The sequence below is a fragment of the Labrus mixtus genome, chromosome 16 (assembly GCF_963584025.1).
Source record: "Labrus mixtus chromosome 16, fLabMix1.1, whole genome shotgun sequence".
Taxonomy (NCBI): domain Eukaryota; kingdom Metazoa; phylum Chordata; class Actinopteri; order Labriformes; family Labridae; genus Labrus; species Labrus mixtus.
The window spans coordinates 19,928,235-19,947,859 of NC_083627.1; the positions used below are offsets into that span (position 1 = coordinate 19,928,235).

Genomic DNA, 19,625 nt, shown 5'->3' on the forward strand with positions numbered 1-19,625 from the left:
TCGCGCTTAGTTTATTCAACTCAAAACCTTCAAATCCTGGGGCACTGGTGGCGCAGTGGTTGGTGCGCGCGCCCCATGTGTGGGGGCTGTGGTCTTCCAGGTGGGCGGCCCAGGTTCGTGTCTGGCCTGTGGCTCCTTTCCCGCATGTTATTCCCCATTCTCTCTCCCTTATTTCCGACTCTATCCACTGTCCTATCTCTCAATTAAAGGCACAAAAAAGCCCAAAAATAAATCTTTTAAAGACAAAACTTCAAATCCCAGCCATTTCCAGTCACTACAGGTGATCCTCAGAGTTCTGTTCTGGGACCTCTTCTGTTAATCATCTATCTCCTTCCTCTTGCCCATATCTTCTGTAAATATTACATCCAGTTCCATTGCTATTCGGATGACACCCAGCTCTATTTGTCCACCAAACCGACCTCCTCCCTCCCGCTTACTTCCCTGTCTGATTGCCTACAAGAAATCAAATCCTGGTTATTCTGAAACCTCAAATGAAACAGTGACAACACAGAGGTTCTCCTCATTTACACCAAATCCACAATTTCAAAACCTGACAGTTTTCTCTCACGATTGACCACTCCTCAGTTTCTCCCTCCCCTCAGGTTAAGAGTCTGGGTGTCATCCTCGACAGCACACTATGATTCCAAGCTCACATCAATAATGTCTCGGTCTGGTTATTTCCATCTTCGTAACATTAATCGCCTCCGCCCGTCCCTCACACCCAACAGTACTGCCATCCATGTCATCACCCTGGTTACATCCTGCATTGACTTCTGCAACTCCCTTCTCTTTGGTTTCCCTCTCAGGTCCATCCACAAACATCAACTGGTCCAGAACTCTGCCGCTCGCATCATCACCAGAACGCCCTCTGTTAATCACATCACTCCTGTCCTTCAGCAGCTTCATTGGCTTTCAGTTAAATATCGCATTGACTTCAAAATTCTGCCCCTCACCTTTATGGCCATCCATAACCTCGCTCCTCTGTTCCTCTCTGAACTCCTGCACATCAATGCACCCACCCGCACTCTCAGGTCTTCTTCTTCAATTCAATCCACCACAACAACCGCCTGCCTCTCCACCTTGGAGTCCAGAAAATTCAGCCGTTCTGGTCCCAGCCTCTGGAACTCCCTCCCACCACACATCCGTAATATTCACTTTCTGTCCATTTTTAAATCTAATCTCAAAACACATCTTTTTAAACTGGCATATTCAGTCTGATCATTCTCCATCCAGTCTCCTGAATCCTCCTGAAAATGATTTTATACATCCTGTAAAAAAAAATTTTTAATGTTAATTTTATCGATGTAGTGTTACTTTGTTGTTTTTATCTCTGTTTTCTAAGGTGACCTTGAGTGCCTTGAAAGGGGCCTTTAGATTAAATGTATTATTATGGAAGGAAGTGCCGAGCATGACCTGAAATAATAGAAAGACAAAATAAATCATTAAACTATGTTCCTCTAACTTTAAAGCCTTCAATAACTGTTGTGAGGCTTCCAGTGAACTCATATGATGTTACTCTGATGAGAAACACAGAAAGCTTCCTTTAAAAGGACCTTAAACCTGCAAAAACACAACTCTCTTTAGAAGTGACATTAACAAACCTTTAGCACATTCTTGCAAGAAAATATTTTAGCAGGATGTCTAAACAGCAGGTGTAGGAATCTAAAATCAATGATGAACACAATGAATGAGAAGTGGAGTAGAATATAAATAAAAGTCAGTAATTTGTCTACTTCTTCTTAAATAAATGAGTGTAACAATGATAAAACTTTGTATGAAAACACACAATGACTTTGTATGCTGACAAATCTCTGCAGTATGTTTCGAATGACCTAAAAACTTCTCATTTTCAAATTTGTTTTCAGCACATTTTGAATGAGCTAAAAATCTGCCATTTTCTCAGAACATTTCCATAGAGAGCCACTTTGCATCAGCAGCACCATGCTCCAGTGCTCTGGGAGAGTTTATAGTCCTGACAGTTGAACACTGGATGACTGACAGCTGTCCTTCATCACAACAGAAATCCTCGTCCTCATCATCAAAAACATGACTTTGATCTGCGTCCTCATCTGGACTCTCCTCCTCTGCTGCTGCTTCACAGGTAAAGTCCAGAGAATCAAACTCCTCTCCTCTATGAACATCCGTCCCTCTGAAATGAAGCCCACTAAACTCTGATGCTGCTTTCTGTTTTTGTCTCTGTATCCTCAGAGTCCAGAGGACAGGTCACAGTGACTCAGCCTGCAGCAGTGACCTCTGCTCTGGGAGCCTCCGTCTCCATCTCATGTAGAACCAGTCAGAATGTTTATGGTAGCAACCGTTTAGCCTGGTACCAACAGAAAGATGGAGGAACTCCTAAACTCCTAATTTACTATGCTAGCAATCGAGCATCAGGGATTCCAGATCGTTTTTCAGGCAGTGGATCAAACTCTGCCTTCACTCTGACCATCAGTGGAGTCCAGACTGAAGATGCAGCAGTTTACTACTGTCAGAGTATACACTCTATCAACAGTCAGTATGTGTTCACACAGTGAAAAAGCGTCGTACAAAAACCTCCCTCACTCACACTGAACAGAAACTGAACTGACTGCTGCAGCTGCAAGTTTCTGCAGAGACTGACACACTTCACTGAGGATACACACAAACACACACACACACACACACACACACACACACACACACACACACACACACACACACACACACACACACACATTGAAGAGAATAAACACACCATCTTTTAAATTTTAAACATTTTCAGCCCACTTCCCCCCCCTCTTTCCTCACCATGATGTTCAGACACAGCTCATTTACATATTTAAAGGTACAGACACAGAAACAGCCTGTTCTGAACAGGGCTGAAATAAAGGGGTTTATAGACATGATCAAATACAGGATCAGAGTGTATTTAGAACAAGAAACTTCACACACAGGGGAAGAGGAGCAGAATATGTGAACTTAAAAGAGGATGTTGTGTTTTGGGGGAGCATAAAGTAAGACTTGAAACAGGTACCAATATTGTTTGACTTTTTTTTGGCAGGTGGGCTTTATGTGCCTTTATTGTAGAGATAGGAAAGTGGATGAAGTTGGAAATCAGGGAAACAATATGATGGAAAGGAGCCACATGTTGGCTTTGAACCTGGGCCAACAGCCTCCGTACATGGGGCGAGCGCATTAACCACTACGCCAGCTGTGCCCAATTTTGTTTGATTTTTACTGATAACTTATCCAAGTAAAAAATTCTGGTTTCATGACAACCAAACTAGGACTTCAGGTTCAGGTTCAAGCCAGCAAAGCGACGTCCATCATGACACGACATGATAAAAAAGCCTATAAAATATATTAATACAGAAGATAAAAATAATAAAAATACTTAAGGTTTCACCAATCAGGGCTGAGAAGAGAAAGAAATATCAGTCAATAAGATCAATGAAAAATCTGAATTAAACAACCATTTGAATTAATCAACACTCGTATGATGAAGATCAACTTCATGAACTTTTTAAGACCAACATGATTCAGCTTGTAGCCTCCAGCAGGGTCATCAAAGGTCACAAGCTGAAATGCGTCATATTAAGTTAATAAGATAAGACAAGATGAGATAGATAAGATGAACTGTATTGTCCCAGTGGGAAATTTGCCTTGGACTTCATCAAATTGATCTTCGTACTTCAAGTGCTGCTGGAGTCTTTTACCTTCTCCAAGCCTTTCAGCTGAACTGTAGGTATGATTATCTGCCAATCACAGACACACACAGAGGCAGACTGACAGACAGACTATAAGAAATATGTTTTTAAAGGGATCAGCAGAATGGGCGGGATGAGGACATTCTGACATAAAGCAGCTAAGTGAGAAGACAGCTGGTTTCCCATCAGTTTAAAATGTCGACATCATTAAATTGTACAAACCTGTGTGTGTGTGTGAAAATGTCTAAAGCTAAAACACTGAGATCTTTTGTCAACCAGAGACTGACTGCTGCTGCTGAAGAGATATTTGATCTGTTTGAAAGAACGATAGCAGAATATGAGGAGCAACTTCGTCGATCAAAAGAGGAAAACGAGCGACAACACAGACTGCTGGATGCTGTTTACACCATGGGATTGGCATTTTCCCCAGTCTTGATGATGATGAACATTTCCCAGCTGTTGTTGTGGAAGAACCCAGAATCCACCTCACTTCCGGTTGAGAGGCGACGACTCTACCAACTGAGCCACAGCCTCCCATAAGAAATGGATTTCATCATGAAACCATTGAAATTAGAGTATGTTGTTTGAGATGATGAATAGATAAAAACTGTCAGTTGTAAGTGTCAATTCAAAGTATTCAAAGCTCCTGGCTGAGGTGGAGTGATACATGTTGTGAAAAGTCCCAGTGATGTTGTGTCCTATATCGTCACTCATGTAATGCCTCTGATCCAATCATATTGCTTGGTCAGAACTAACTGTTGTATAAATTACCATATACCATACCTTACGATGGAAGAAGTATTCTGCTCCTGTACAGAAGCAAAAGTGGTATTACCACACTGAAAATACTCCTGCATTTAGACATTGTATAGTAAATGTTCACTGACAATGTTTTACTATTATAATATTGTTTCAACAAATATTAAAGGCAGGTGAGGAATCTGCTCATTCTTTTATTTAAAGTACCCTCTATATGATCATAGTTAAGTAATGTAATATTTTGTCTAATGACCAATAATAAGACTACTTCTTGCAGTACACCACTTTACACACTGTCATTTTACCTCAGAAATCAAAGACACTGCATATTTTTTCTTGAAAAATACAATTAAAATGTTATTGTACAACTGCAAAATGTCCTGCCTCCATTGCATAACATTGGAACATGTCACTGATAACCAAATTTGAGGGGGAAAAAAAGGTGCGAGTTGTACTTTAACATGGAAATATCAGTAAACGTCATATCAGTTCTGAAATATTTGACTCCCAAATATTAACCTCTCTTAATAGTATAACCATACTATAACTACTAATTATTCTTGTGTTCAGTTATAATTACTTTACACAAATGCACTGAAAAAGCTGTTTTAATTTGAAGAAAATTGCAGCAATGTTACAGAAGTCTGAGGAGGGCTTTGCCCTAGAATGTAATGAACTTGTACTTTAAAGCCTGAACTGACTTCAACCTTTGGTCCACAGAATGCTGCACTGAAAACAAATTGCAGAGACCTTGTTTGTCGCTGTCAGATTTATTTAGACACAAACTTCAATTAAACAATGGATTTTTTAAATATTTCTTTCAACCTCTGTGATATTTTATTGATATTTTTATTGTCTTGGTCTGGACTCGGTCTCGTTCCCTAAATGTCTTGGTCTGGACTCGGAGCTCTCTGGTCTCGGGGAGGTCTTTGTCACGGTTAGTGTGGTCTTGACTACAACACTACTTTAAAGATTAAAAACAAAATCTTCATCATTTTAGGGCAAAGGTAATGCTCTACAGTTAAAGTCAAGTAAGCTTTTCATTGATTTTAATACATTTTTATTTCCTACAGAGGCTGAGAAAAAATTATTTAGGAAATGTTGACATACTGCAGTTTTTCAGAAAATGCTCAGGTTTTGGGAGGTTGTTTTGAAACAATGCTGAGATTTTAGAGAGTGTTTATTTAGGACCCTGGTTACATTATGTAATGCCGAAACTTGGAGTCTGCAGAATTCCTTCTGTCATACAGCTTTTGAATTTCTCATATTGTTTATGAATGGGCAGTCTGAGCACTATGGCGCATGTGTTTGCCTCTGGAAAGATTTTAGTGTCTTCATCATGGAGAAATTCAATGACAGGATGCTGTGGGAAGCCCAGGGGAGGCACTGCTGAAGCTCCAGAGGCAAACTCCAGCACCACTTCCAGCGTCAAGGGGCTGCATTCTCCTTCTACAAAGACATGAGCAAAGGAAATTATAGCTCACATGGAAAGAAATATAAATGCCTGTCACACTAATAAGCTTCAAGTATTGTACAACTGCATCTACATGAAACTGATGAAACTATAATTGCACAATAAGACACAAATGACTGACAGATCAACCTAACCTGATTCCAATTCCTAGGGCTGGCTCAGTGGTCCAGCCAAAAACACACATGCCATTGAAATATCGTACCCTCAATATCGATTAACCAGTCTCTCCAGAAACAGATGGTCTGATTTTCCAGGGGTCGTCTGTTACTTCCAGGGACTGAGAAATCAACTTCAAACAAAGTAGACAAGTCTTTGGCCTCCAGTGGTTTCGGTGCACTGGTGAACAGGTCCTCAAAGATTCCAGGGTGAGCCCTAAGCTCATCAAGGAAACTCAGAGTTTTGAAACCTTCCTCAAACCTGAAAAAAAAACCCACATAAATTAGAACATTACAAATCAATGTCATATGAACAAGTTTACCCTTTCACACCCCTCAGTTTTGCCCTGATGGATAAACTGCTCACTGTCTCAATGCCACGTGCATCCGCCCATCAACAAAATAATGTGCTGCAGACTGGACCAGGGAATCCCTCTGCTCCAAGGATGTGATGTATCTCAGAGTTCCCATCATGCTCAGACTGTCTTCTGCATCTGTGATTGCATCATTTGCCTCATGGACAGTCTGAGCTTCTTTTATCTAAAAAAACACAATAATGAGAGTAGTCCTATTTAGGGGAAAAAATCTACAGTGAAAATGTAATGACCAGGCTTCAAAAACTGTGCAATACACACCTTTAATAACTTTTCTCTGAAAGACTGGTCTCCCATTTCATCCAAAGAAGCAGGAGGTGGAGATTTACCGCAAAGCTGGAGAAAGAGACGCTTAGAAAAGAAGGATGGGCCAACTCCACCATGGATTATACACACGGTCACCATCTTTCCAATCAGGGTGTACAGTCCAGTCTCAAGATCTGAAAAACAAACATTTATGTAAAGATTCAAATCATTTGTTTTATACAGGTTACACTTCTTTTTAAATAATTACTTACAATGAGTATCAAGAGCCAACAGCCTATCATTCTCAGGCCCATCAAATATCTTTGAGTGCTGTACAGCCCTCATTAGCAACCGCAGGTATTCCCTGGTTGGCCCTCCGTCATCCACAGCCCCTTCTCCTTCCCCCTCACTGTCGACAAATTGCTTGTGTGATTACAGGTGAGATCCACTTTGCTGAGGAGCTTCATCAAGACAGTTTGCAGATCAATTCTGTAACATAAAAACAAATATAAAACTTAGATGACAAAAGACAACTTTGAAGTTTGAGAATAAATATTCAAATGAAAGTAAAATAACATACTGAGATGATGAGGATTCACTATTCTCCACTATTGTTCTAAGAGTTGGCTGAAGAGGCAGTGATCGTACAGGAGACTGGTGAGGAGGAGAAGGAAGAGGAGGAGGAGAAGAAGGAGCAGGTGAAGGGCTCTGTTGGTCTATGGCAGGGCAAGCATTGCTCGGGTCACATGCATCTATTATCTGAATTTGAGGCAAAAATACACACAAATACAGATACACAATATACATTAAAACTGTAATTTTTAAAAACTAGTACAAATGAAAATGTTTGAAATGACATTGCTAATCACCTGTCCAGCTGGTGTTACCATCCACTGAACATAGAGGGTCGAAAACCCTTTGATGTTGTACTGCTCAATGGATCCTGACAGTGTGCTTTCCAGTACTTTGGTTGATGCTGCTTCTCTAAGACAAAAAACCTCACTGGCCATTTCCTCTTGCCCAACAAAATCAAACCATGTCTAAAGCAGAGAACAGAAACAGGACTTTACATCTATGAATTATCATACTATGCACAACCCAGAGCAAAACTTAACATCAGAGGTGAACTCCTTCTCAGAGGTTAACATTAAGACAGGTAAAGTGATAACCTGAATAGATTCAGACAAGACAAACTTCCTCGTCCTCTCCAATCCATTAGGAAACTTGAATTTGAGCGGCACACCATCAGTAGGCTCTTCAAAAGCTTCCATTCTGTCTTGTCTTGCCTCAATTGCCTATAACACATAATTACACTTGTATGAATTTTAAAATGAATTTTTAGAGCGACAGACTGTGAAAGAGTAATTGAAAACATATTTCATTACATAACTAATAGAATTTACCTTTCGTCTCATTTCCTGTTTGAGATAAAAGAAAATATGTTTTCATCTAATTAATACAATACAAATGTTTTTTTCCAATGACAATCCAGCATGAAAGTAGTAGTAGGGTTTTAGAATCAATAATGGGCTGTACTTTATTTGAAGTTCAGTTTCTAACCCACCTTAAACTGAAAGAGTGAAAATCTTTTGTATTTCTTTAGTATGTTTTCAGTAGAGGATATTTCACAGTGATCTTAAACATTAATTTTTATCAGATTTGAAAAAACATTTCTACTGTTACAGCGTGTCCTAACAAGCGTCAGCGACATGATCAGCCTGATTCTATAGTTTCCTATTGGAGGGTCCTAACTGCCCGTGTGTGATGCAGGGCGCCATTTTTACCCTGATACCCTGTTTCTATTATCCTCTCTGTCGCTCGCATAGACAGATGAAGAACAAGGGAGGACGGGGCTCTACAGGTGTAGAGAGTGGTGCATTAATAAAATCCACATCAGGATTGAAATGTTGTTTTTATTCCAGCTCACTGCGAGTCGTTTATTGAAGAACCTCTGAGTGTTGTGATTTGATTCAACAGCTCATCCACACCGAACACGCGAACACATCACCCCTGTCCTGCAAAATCTCCACTGGCTCCCTGTCCCTTACCGTATCCAATTCAAAATCCTTCTCCTCACACATAAAGCCCTTAACCACCAGACCCCCTCCTACCTCACGGCTCTCTTTCACCCTCACACTCCTGCACGCAGCCTCCGTTCTTCAAAACCTCGTATCTCCCCCTCTTAGAACCAAGTACCGAACCTGGGGGGACAGAGCCTTCTCCATAGCTGCCCCCTCCCTCTGGAACTCACTCCCTACACACATTCAACACTGCACCGACCCTCCTACTTTCAAATCACTGATCAAAACTCACCTCTTCAAACAAGCTTTTAATGTATGATTGTGATGTATTTCCTGTTTTCTGTAGTTTTACCTTTATTGTTGTTGTCTTTATGATTTGTGTGTAATGTTGCAATGTCTGTTAGTCTGTCCTTACTGTGCTGTTCTTTCTGTTTTTTCTCTTTTTCAGAGTATGGGTGAACATGGGATGTGGCAGCTCAAGAGTACAGAGAGGTGGTCAGTGATGTCATGCCAGAATTGTTTTATTGGTGTACAGTCCTATGTGGTGTGCAGGTGAGATGTCTGTTACTTGAAGGAATAAGAGAAAACCCGTTGAAACACAATCCATTGTCCTCGTCTGTAAAAGGATAAATATCTGCAGTGTGATTAAATGTTTCAATCAGAATAAATGTCCTGCCTCAAAAGTTTCATTTCCAAAATAAAATGTTTACACATTTTTTTTCCATTTTTGAATTAACACAAATCCACACAGGATTATTTTGTTTAACTTAAATCTTTTACCGTTCTTCTACAGCCTATGAAGAATTTAAATGTTGAACTGGTCAAATCTGTCAGGGAGAAACATCCTGATCAGTTGAGTACAGCTACAGTTCAGTGACTCTGTGTGTTTCCATATAAGGGTTCAGCCTCTCTGCTCTCAGACTTTAAGAGACCAGTGTTGATCAGTGTCTGTCCACACCTTTCAGGGACTCTGACACACCTGCAGCACAAGCATGATGTCACTGGTTCTACTGATGGTCACCCTGGGGCTCCTTGTTCAGGGTCAGACTCTTATCTGAAAAGTTTTCCTCATGGTGTAACCAGGTTCATTGAATTGATGTGCTGCTGCAGAATGTACAGAATGAGACTCTTCTGTTTGGATGATGATCATCTCTCTCTGAGCTGGATTTGTCTCAATAATCCTTCTCCTCTTTTTTCATGTTTCTTCAGGTTCCTCAGGAGACATCCTCCTGACTCAGACTCCTGGATCTCTGTCTGTTGTTCTAGGACAAACTGTCTCTATCAGATGTAAAGCAAGTTCACATGTGGACAATGAGGTAGACTGTTATCTTCAGAAACATGGAGAAGCCCCTAAGCTCCTGATTTGGTGGACTTCCAACCGTTAGTCTGGAGTTTCAGATCGTTTCAGTGGGAGTCAGTCTGGAACTGACTTTACTTTGACCATCAGTGGAGTCCAGACTGAAGATTCAGGAGATTATTATTGTCAGCAGAGTAGCAGCTTCCCGTTCACACAGTGATACAACATCTTACAAAAACCTCCGTCAGCTGTAGAGGAACTGATCTGACTGAACAGCTGCAGAGTAACAGATGCACTTTACAACTTTATCTGCTAACTAGGTCCATAAAACAGAGAACAGTTTATAGTATAACTCTGTTTATTGATAAATTTGTTTGAAAAGAGCATTAAAAAAATAAGTCTGAACAAACTACATTTACTGAAGATGAGCTGCAAAGTGAACACGTTTATAAAAGGACCCAAACGTTAACAACACTTAGATTCATACTTTTTTACAGATTATTTTTGGAGGTTTTCAAACATTCATGTTCGTGTTCTATACATTCAGAGCATAATGTGTAGTCTTTAGGTTAACTAAACGCATGACATGATTGTGAGTGGCATATGTTCATTAAAGAAACATCAGTTGTTCCATATGTTGAGGTCATAATGCTGGTACTAAAACATTGAAGATTCTATATGCTGATGATATCATACTTTGCTTATCTTTTATTCTTTACTTTATCTGATAAGCTGCATCGTTCCAGTATTATTCCAGTATAGTTCATATATTTGAGCACATTTGAACTATAAAAAAAACACGTAATTAAAATGAGAAAATAAATGTAGCACTTTTACCGTCTATAGGACTAAAGTAGCTACCACTACACCAGATGTTTCACCAAAAATTAACCGGTTGGTGTCTCAATTAAGTAGACGAGAGGATGGTAGTTTTAACAACATAGTATTTATTTAAGAATGTAACACAACGTTAAACAAGTTAAAATGAATGACCAATACAGGTGACACAGTAGCTTTATAAATATACGCAGTTCACTAGACAAGGCACACATACATTACTGTGGCACTGTGCAGGGATGACTGATGAATCACTTGATCCCCATAGTAAGAAGGTACACAGGGAAAAATAGCTGCTCCTAATCACACTCAAGATCCAACTGATACATTTAACAACACTCCCTAATAATCACTAACTTCACCTGCTCACGCAGCAAATAATTCATGCATAACACTACAAATTAATAAACACAGCAAAAGGGATCAAGGCTTTCAGAGCTACTACCCTCGCCCCTATAGCTTTACTATGAATTCATGAATTGCACTTCGCCCATAAAGTCTATTGCACGCGGCCCGTCAAAGTATCTAATTTGAAACTACTTCTAAAAATAAACAATTAAGTAAATATTAAAGTGGGGAAAAACAGTGACAGTTTTTAGTTAATTCCAAGTCCTAGAGAAATAAACAAGACTTTAAATCAATCAATATCAAAAACATATTAATTACATTTCTTTAAAGTGTCAACCCAAAATAGCATACCTTTAATTCATCAACTTAGCACCCAGACCAGCAGTGTGCTTTTAATGTTGTGATGAGCTAATATACTAATATACAAAAAAATATATAAGAAAATAATTACATAGTGTCACATAATTTGATACATTAATTTTGCACAATAATAATCAGCAAGTTTACTCCTGTTGCTGCCGCTGATGATTAAGAGCGATAATAAAATACAAACTAATTATTAAAGCCCAACAGAGATGATTTCATTCACAGCACAACATGAGGACTCTCATACCGTTAAAACAATGAGTCACTACAGAGTCCAGTCGTCCTCCTACTTGTTGTAATCCACGATCTACAAGAGTGAATAAATTTAACTTTAGCCCTGTTCTTGCATGTGCTTTCATACTGTGTGGATAGTTACGTTTTAAGTTCAACAGATCACTTACCACTAGCAATTGTTTGTAATCAGTTCACCTCACGCTGCACTTCCTTGTTCTACACACAGGTAAGACAGGGCGAGCGCTTGATTACATCACCCTTATATAGCCTCTACCGGGGACTGACAAGCAACCACATTACATAAAGAAGGAATTTCTAAAGTCATTAAACCTTTAGAGACACATTAATATTTACATCCATCTTTACTGGCTCACAATTAACCTCCCACTCCTCCCACACACGTGAACATCCATGGACATAGAGATTATTAATAAAAATAATAATAATAATATTTTGGACTATATAACACATACATAGTCCATATTATCCCCTGCATATCCGTTAAAACCAAAACATTGTCTAAAACCTTTAAAATTATGTCATCGAATGAAGGGCCAAGCATGACCTGAAACCACATAAAAAAATAAAAAGCACATTTCCTTCCTCATGCACCAAAACTACCCAATAATGCATTTACACTGAAAGCTATTCTTCACCTTAACTATAAAAAAAAAACTCTTCACAAAGCTTCCAGTGAACTCACATGATGTTACTATGCTGAAAAACACAGAGAGCTTCTTTAAACCTGCAGACAAACCTACAATGACCTTGTATGCTGATGATGCTCAGTTGGTTTCTAATGACCAAAAGATTCTCATATTCAAATTTGTTTTCAGCACATTTTGAATCAGCTAAAAATCAGCCATTTTCTCAGAACATTTCCATAGAGAGCCACTTTGCATCAGCAGCACCATGCTCCAGTGCTCTGGGAGAGTTTATAGTCCTGACAGTTGAACACTGGATGACTGACAGCTGTCCTTCATCACAACAGAAATCCTCGTCCTCATCATCAAAAACATGACTTTGATCTGCGTCCTCATCTGGACTGTCCTCCTCTGCTGCTGCTTCACAGGTAAAGTCCAGAGAATCAAACTCCTCTCCTCTATGAACATCCGTCCCTCTGAAATGAAGCCCACTAAACCCTGATGCTGCTTTCTGTTTTTGTCTCTGTATCCTCAGAGTCCAGAGGACAGGTCACAGTGACTCAGCCTGCAGCAGTGAGCTCTGCTCTGGGAGCCTCCGTCTCCATCTCATGTAGAACCAGTCAGAATGTTAATGTCTATAACAGTAACCACCTTTTAGCCTGGTACCAACAGAAAGATGGAGGAACTCCTAAACTGCTTATATACGCTGCTAGCACTCGAGAATCAGGGATTCCAGATCGTTTTTCAGGCAGTGGATCAAACTCTGCCTTCACTCTGACCATCAGTGGAGTCCAGACTGAAGATGCAGCAGTTTACTACTGTCAGAGTGAACACTATATCAACAGTCAGTATGTGTTCACACAGTGAAAAAGCGTCGTACAAAAACCTCCCTCAGTCACACTGAACAGAAACTGAACTGACTGCTGCAGCTGGAAGTTTCTGCAGAGACTGACACACTTCACTGAGGACACACACACACACACACACGCACACACACACACACACACACACACACACACACACACACACACACACACACACACACACACACACACACACACACACACTGTGAAGAGAATAAACACACCATCTTTTAAATATCAAACATTTTCAGCCCACTTCTCCTCCCTCTTTCCTCACCATGATGGTCAGACACAGCTCATTTACATATTTAAAGGTACAGACACAGAAACAGCCTGTTCTGAGCAGGGCTGAAATAGAGTGGTTTATAGACATGATCAAATACAGGATCAGAGTGGATTTAGAACAAGAAACTTCACACACAGGGGAAGAGGAGCAGAATATGTGAACTTAAAAGAGGATGTTGTGTTTTGGGGGAGCATAAAGTAAGACTTGAAACAGTTACCAATATTGTTTGACTTTTTTTTGGCAGGTGGGCTTTATGTGCCTTTATTGTAGAGATAGGAAAGTGGATAAAGTTGGAAATCAGGGAAACAATATGATGGAAAGGAGCCACATGTTGGCTTCGAACCTGGGCCAACAGCCTCCGTACATGGGGCAAGCGCACTAACCACTACGCCAGCTGTGCCCAATTTTGTTTGATTTTTACTGATAACTTATCCAAGTAAAAAATTCTGGTTTCATGACAACCAAACTAGGACTTCAGGTTCAGGTTCAGGTGACTGTATCTGTGGGCAGATTTGTTTTGCAGCCAGCAAAGCGACGTCCATCATGACACACAATATGAAACAGATGTAACAAGAAACAACACAATGAAGAGAAGGTCAACAATTTAAATTGTATTTATTGAATTAGGACATTGCACATGAATCAGCAAATCACATCAAAGTCAATATGCCGGAATTAGCACAAAAGCTACATTTCATCTGTAGTCCCTAAAGGCAGGTACGAACAAAAAACATAAAATACATTTACAATTACAGGACAGCAAACAAAAGAACTCACAGACACTTTTACAAACAAAAATGGACACGATTGTCAGATAAGAAATAACAGACCAACATGATAAAAAAGCCTATAAAATATATTAATAAAGAAGATAAAAATAATAAAAATACTTAAGGTTTCACCAATCAGGGCTGAGAAGAGAAAGAAATATCAGTCAATAAGATCAATAAAAAAATCAGAATTAAACAACCATTTGAATTAATCAACACTCGTATGATGAAGATCAACTTCATGAACTTTTTAAGACCAACATGATTCAGCTTGTAGCCTCCAGCAGGGTCATCAAAGGTCACAAGCTGAAACACATCATATTAAGTTAATAAGATAAGACAAGATAAGATAGATAAGATGAACTGTATTGTCCCAGTGGGAAATTTGCCTTGGATCATCAAATTGATCTTCGTACTCCACGTGCTGCTGGAGTCTTTTACCCTCTCCAAGCCTTTCAGCTGAACTGTAGGTATGATTCTCTGCCAATCACACACACACACAGAGGCAGACTGACAGACAGACTATAAGAAATATGTTTTTAAAGGGATCAGCAGAATGGGCGGGATGAGGACATTCTGACATAAAGCAGCTAAGTGAGAAGACAGCTGGTTTCCCATCAGTTTAAAATGTCGACATCATTAAATTGTACAAACCTGTGTGTGTGTGTGAAAATGTCTAAAGCTAAAACACTGAGATCTTTCGTCAACCAGAGACTGACTGCTGCTGCTGAAGAGATATTTGATCTGTTTGAAAGAACGATAGCAGAATATGAGGAGCAACTTCGTCGATCAAAAGAGGAAAACGAGCGACAACACAGACTGCTGGATGCTGTTTACAACCCTGAAGTCCGCTTACACAAATATGGTTCGTGTAGTTTATTGTTAGTGTTGATTTAAAACGATGAGAAGCAAGCTACATTCTCACATAACTGTTAGATATGTTGTGATGTGCTGATTTTCTTTGGACACAGATCGGGAGTTTCAGAGGTTAAATCCAACTAAATTCCCCAGAATTAAATTACAGCAGTCCCTTTGAATTCATATCACCATGGAAACCTTTCAATCTCACACACAGTTGTCCGAGATGATCATCATCAACAACAATATCTAAACCGTCGTCATCAGGTCGTAGGTACTTATAAAGTGCTGGGTCTTTTGCTTTTTCTTAAAGATGCAGAGGGACTCTGCAGATCGAATGGAGTTTGGAAGTTCATTCCACCACCAGGGGTCGACAGAGGAGAAGAGTCTATTTAGCATCTTAGGACCCTGTTGTGAAGGTTGGATCAGACGCCTTTCATTGGCAGAGCGTAGTGGGGGGGAGGGAGTGTAGACCTGGATGAGAGAGTTAAAGTAAGGAGGAGCCGTTTTTGTGTCTGTTTTGTAAGCGAGCAGCAGAGTTTTAAATTTGATGCGAGCAGTAACTGGGAGCCAGTGTAAGGAGATGAACAGCAGAGTGACATGTGCTCTTTTAGGAAGGTTGAAGACCAGTCGTGCTGCTGCATTTTGTTTCATCTGCAGGGGTTTGATAGTGCATGTAGGAAGACCTGCCAGTAGAGAGTTGCAATAGTCGATGTGTGATATCACAAGATCCTGTACCAGGAGCTGTGTAGCATGTTCTGACAGGTAAGGTCTGATCTTCCTGATGTTGTACAAGGCAAATCGACTCCATTTGTTAGTCTTAAGAGCTTTATGCTCATATTATGTAACATTTAGGGTTTTTCTAAGACTTCTGTCTGTCCCACTGTCTCCCTTACTCTCATTGGGCCTCATTCACTAATATGTGTGTAGAAATGTTCTTACTCTGCGCATTAAATAAGTGCATACGCAAACTCACCGTCAGATTCATGACACGTGCGTACCAGCATATTTTGTTCTCACCACCAGGCGTATGTGAGTGAATCAGAATCATTCTAAATCGGCAGCATACTACCACACCCCCATCTCTCCATATAAGGACATCCGATTGGTGTATCAGGACGAGAGCGGAGAGGTGGAGACATGTAGAAGTTTTTAGGAGATGGCTCCAAAAGGTAAAAAAGATTGGTGTGTCTGGGGGTTTAGATGATGTTACAGTGAATTACAGAGTTGCAGCAGTACGTGCGTTGGCAGACAGAAGCTGTGGCAAGCCCTTTTAACATTAAAACAGTCTGGCTGACAAGTAGCAATTTAGTTTTCACTAGTGGAAATTACATTTTGACATGTTGAAACATAGTTTCCTTCCTGGTATGTCACTGTAAAATATATTTGTCCAGGAAAGTTAAAAAATGAATACCAGGCTGCAGTGACTAAAATAAGACAAAAACACGTAAACAAGAACAACAAATTGTTGAAAATGATTATGGTGGTCTTAAAAAAGTCTATTACATGTTACCAAGTGTAATTTATGTCGGTAGGCTGTAGTTTTTTGGTAACTTGTGTATACTTTACTTGAGGATCTTCATTAGGAAATGCTTTAACTCTGTTACATTTTAAAAATAATTATTCTTTTTACACCATACTATTATCTGAACCCTTCAGTTAGGCCTATTAGCAACTCTGAAGACATGATCAGCACAGAAAACATGTTATAAATTGATGACAATTTTGCCCTTTCAAAGTTCAAACCTACCAACGTTAAAAGGAGATCAGAGTCAGCATAACTGTACCATTAATTATTTGAACAGAATCTTTAGTCACTATGTTCCCTACATCAACGATTGAACACTTCAAACCATACAACTATACAAAATACATAGTGTAGTTTAACTTTTGATACTTTAGTGCATATAATATTAAATCTTTCTTCTATTATATATGTACACATTTAGATACAGGACTCTAAGACATACATTAAGAGATTGTTTTACAGTTTAATAAGGTAGTCAGTAATCTGCAATGCATATATTTGAAAGTCATTTTTTAGCTCCCTGTTGTTGCCTATTTTTCAGGAGGCCGTGGCAGACCAGCCATTGATGTTTCAAGGCAGCAAATAGTGTTTCTGCTGAGACAAGGATACACTGTCAAGCAAATGGCTGGCATGTTTGGTTGCTCCTCATCGTTTCTTTACAAGAAAACAAAGCTGCTTGGAGTGTCTGTTCGAAGAGGACATCTACCAGTGACAGACGAAGAGCTCATCCAACACATCACAAGACTTCATGGGCTTGATCCTAATACAGGAAGTGAGGTACAGTAGTTTTTATGTTTCCCATGAACTATACGGAAAATTAATTTTTTAATTCGGGTCACCAATACAACTAGCTGAAAATGTTTTTGGTTTGTGTGTTGGTTCTATGTTATTAGATGATGAGAGGATTCCTCCGAGCTGAGGGGCTGTTCGTTCCACGCCGTAGGGTACGTGACGCATTGACCCAGATAAATCCTGCTGCAGCTGCGCGCAGGTGGAGCAGTGCTGTGACCAGAAGGGTGTACCATGTTCCCCATCCCAACAGTTTATGGCACATAGATGGAAACATGCGCCTCATAAGGTAATTGGTCTGTATGTTATATACATGACTAACTATTAACAGGGATGAACTCCATAACTACACAATATATTCTCTAATTTATATAATTTATGTTATCAGATTATAGTCTTTTTGTAAGAGAGACCTGAGTCCAGCAGATAGAAAGAAAAACAAACACGGACAGACTGACCAAATTACATATAGCATCAGAGAAAATCACATACATCACTAAATACATTTGAAGTTGAAAGTTTGTATTATATCAGTTGGCGTTATGGATATGGTGGTGGAGAGCATTGTTACGTTTGACTAAAATTTTCCATAGATGTTCAGCTTGGTTGAGTTCTGGTGACTTAATGGCCCAAGCATTTATTCACATCATTTTCATCCTCACCAGACCATCCAATGAGCTCTGGTGAACAGAAGCATCTCACTTTCAGATGTTTATGTTTATTTTATTTAAGGGTTTTCCTTTAATTTGTCCCTGTCTGTACATTTACTGAGTAGTTTCAATGTACTATAATCTAGAGGTATAAAAACAACTCCACCAATCTGTTAGATTGATAATCAAATGTACCTTTCTCCTTTATGTTTATCACAAGGTGGGGTTTGGTGGTCCATGGAGCCATTGATGGACACTCTCGACTGATCACATACTTGAATTGCAACACAAATAATCGTGCCTCCACTGTACTGACACAGTTTGTAAAAGCAACCTGCATGTATGGCCTTCCTTCCAGAGTGGAGGTGAGAATTCACAAGTTGCACTGTTCATGAACCTTGTTCAAGGTGTGGAGAGGAGGAGTCACATCACAGGCGAGTCTGTCCATAACCAAAGAATAGAACGTCTTTGGAGAGATGTTTTTCTGCATGTTCTACAATCTTTCTATGACACATTTTACTCTCTTGAGAATTCTGAGCTTCTTGATCCTGAGGATGAACTCCACAAAATGGCACTGCAAATTGTCTTTCTGCCAGAAATTCAGAAAAGACTTCAGAACTTCAGAAATGCCTGGAATAACCACAGTCTGCGCACAGAAAACGACAGAACACCTGTCCAAATCTGGATTGCAGGAATGCTGGCCAATATGGAGATGGACAGCACAGCCATCAACAATGTCTTGCCCTGTTGGCACACCATGGGATTGGCACTTTCCCCAGTCTTGATGATGATGAACATTTCCCAGCTGTTGTTGTGGAAGAACCCAGAATCCACCTCACTTCCGGTTGAGAGGCGACGACTCTACCAACTGTGCCACAGCCTCCCATAAGAAATGGATTTTATCATGAAACCATTGAAATTAGAGTCTGTTGTTTGAGATGATGAATAGATAAAAACTGTCAGCTGTAAGTGTCAATTCAAAGTATTCAAAGCTCCTGGCTGAGGTGGAGTGATACATGTTGTGAAAAGTCCCAGTGATGTTGTGTCCTATATCGTCACTCATGTAATGCCTCTGATCCAATCATATTGCTTGGTCAGAACTAACTGTTGTATAAATTACCATATACCATACCTTATGATGGAAGAAGTATTCTGCTCCTGTACAGAAGCAAAAGTGGTATTACCACACTGAAAATACTCCTGCATTTAGACATTGTATAGTAAATGTTCACTGACAATGTTTTACTATTATAATATTGTTTCAACAAATATTAAAGGCAGGTGAGGAATCCGCTCATTCTTTTATTTAAAGTATCCTCTATATGATCATAGTTAAGTAATATAATATTTTGTCTAATGACCAATAATAAGACTACTTCTTGCAGTACACCACTTTACACACATTTTACCTCAGAAATCAAAGACACTGCATATTTTTTCTTG

The 19,625-nt window shown here is 39.6% G+C and overlaps 1 protein-coding gene and 1 gene segment (V, D, J or C); both read left to right on the forward strand.

Moving 5' to 3' along the window:
- The window catches only part of LOC132990871 (Ig kappa-b4 chain C region-like), a 637,710-nt gene that overhangs the window by 452,547 nt on the left and 165,538 nt on the right, over positions 1 to 19,625 (forward strand).
- On the forward strand, positions 1,988 to 13,330 carry LOC132991478 (immunoglobulin kappa light chain-like). Its single transcript, XM_061060262.1, has 4 exons — positions 1,988 to 2,101; positions 2,209 to 2,527; positions 9,161 to 9,194; positions 12,943 to 13,330. Exons 1-4 carry the CDS (start codon positions 2,047 to 2,049, stop codon positions 13,303 to 13,305), a joined length of 771 nt encoding a protein of 256 aa, XP_060916245.1. The 5' UTR covers positions 1,988 to 2,046; the 3' UTR covers positions 13,306 to 13,330.

Coding starts and splice junctions, on each gene's coding strand:
- LOC132991478 (XM_061060262.1), top strand. CDS start 2,047: ATGACTTTGATCTGCGTCCTCATCTGGACTCTCCTCCTCTGCTGCTGC. Junction 2,528..9,160: donor AGTCAGTATGTGTTCACACA/GTGAAAAAGCGT, acceptor TCTCTTTTTCAG/AGTATGGGTGAACATGGGAT. Junction 9,195..12,942: donor TGGGATGTGGCAGCTCAAGA/GTACAGAGAGGT, acceptor TAAACCCTGATG/CTGCTTTCTGTTTTTGTCTC.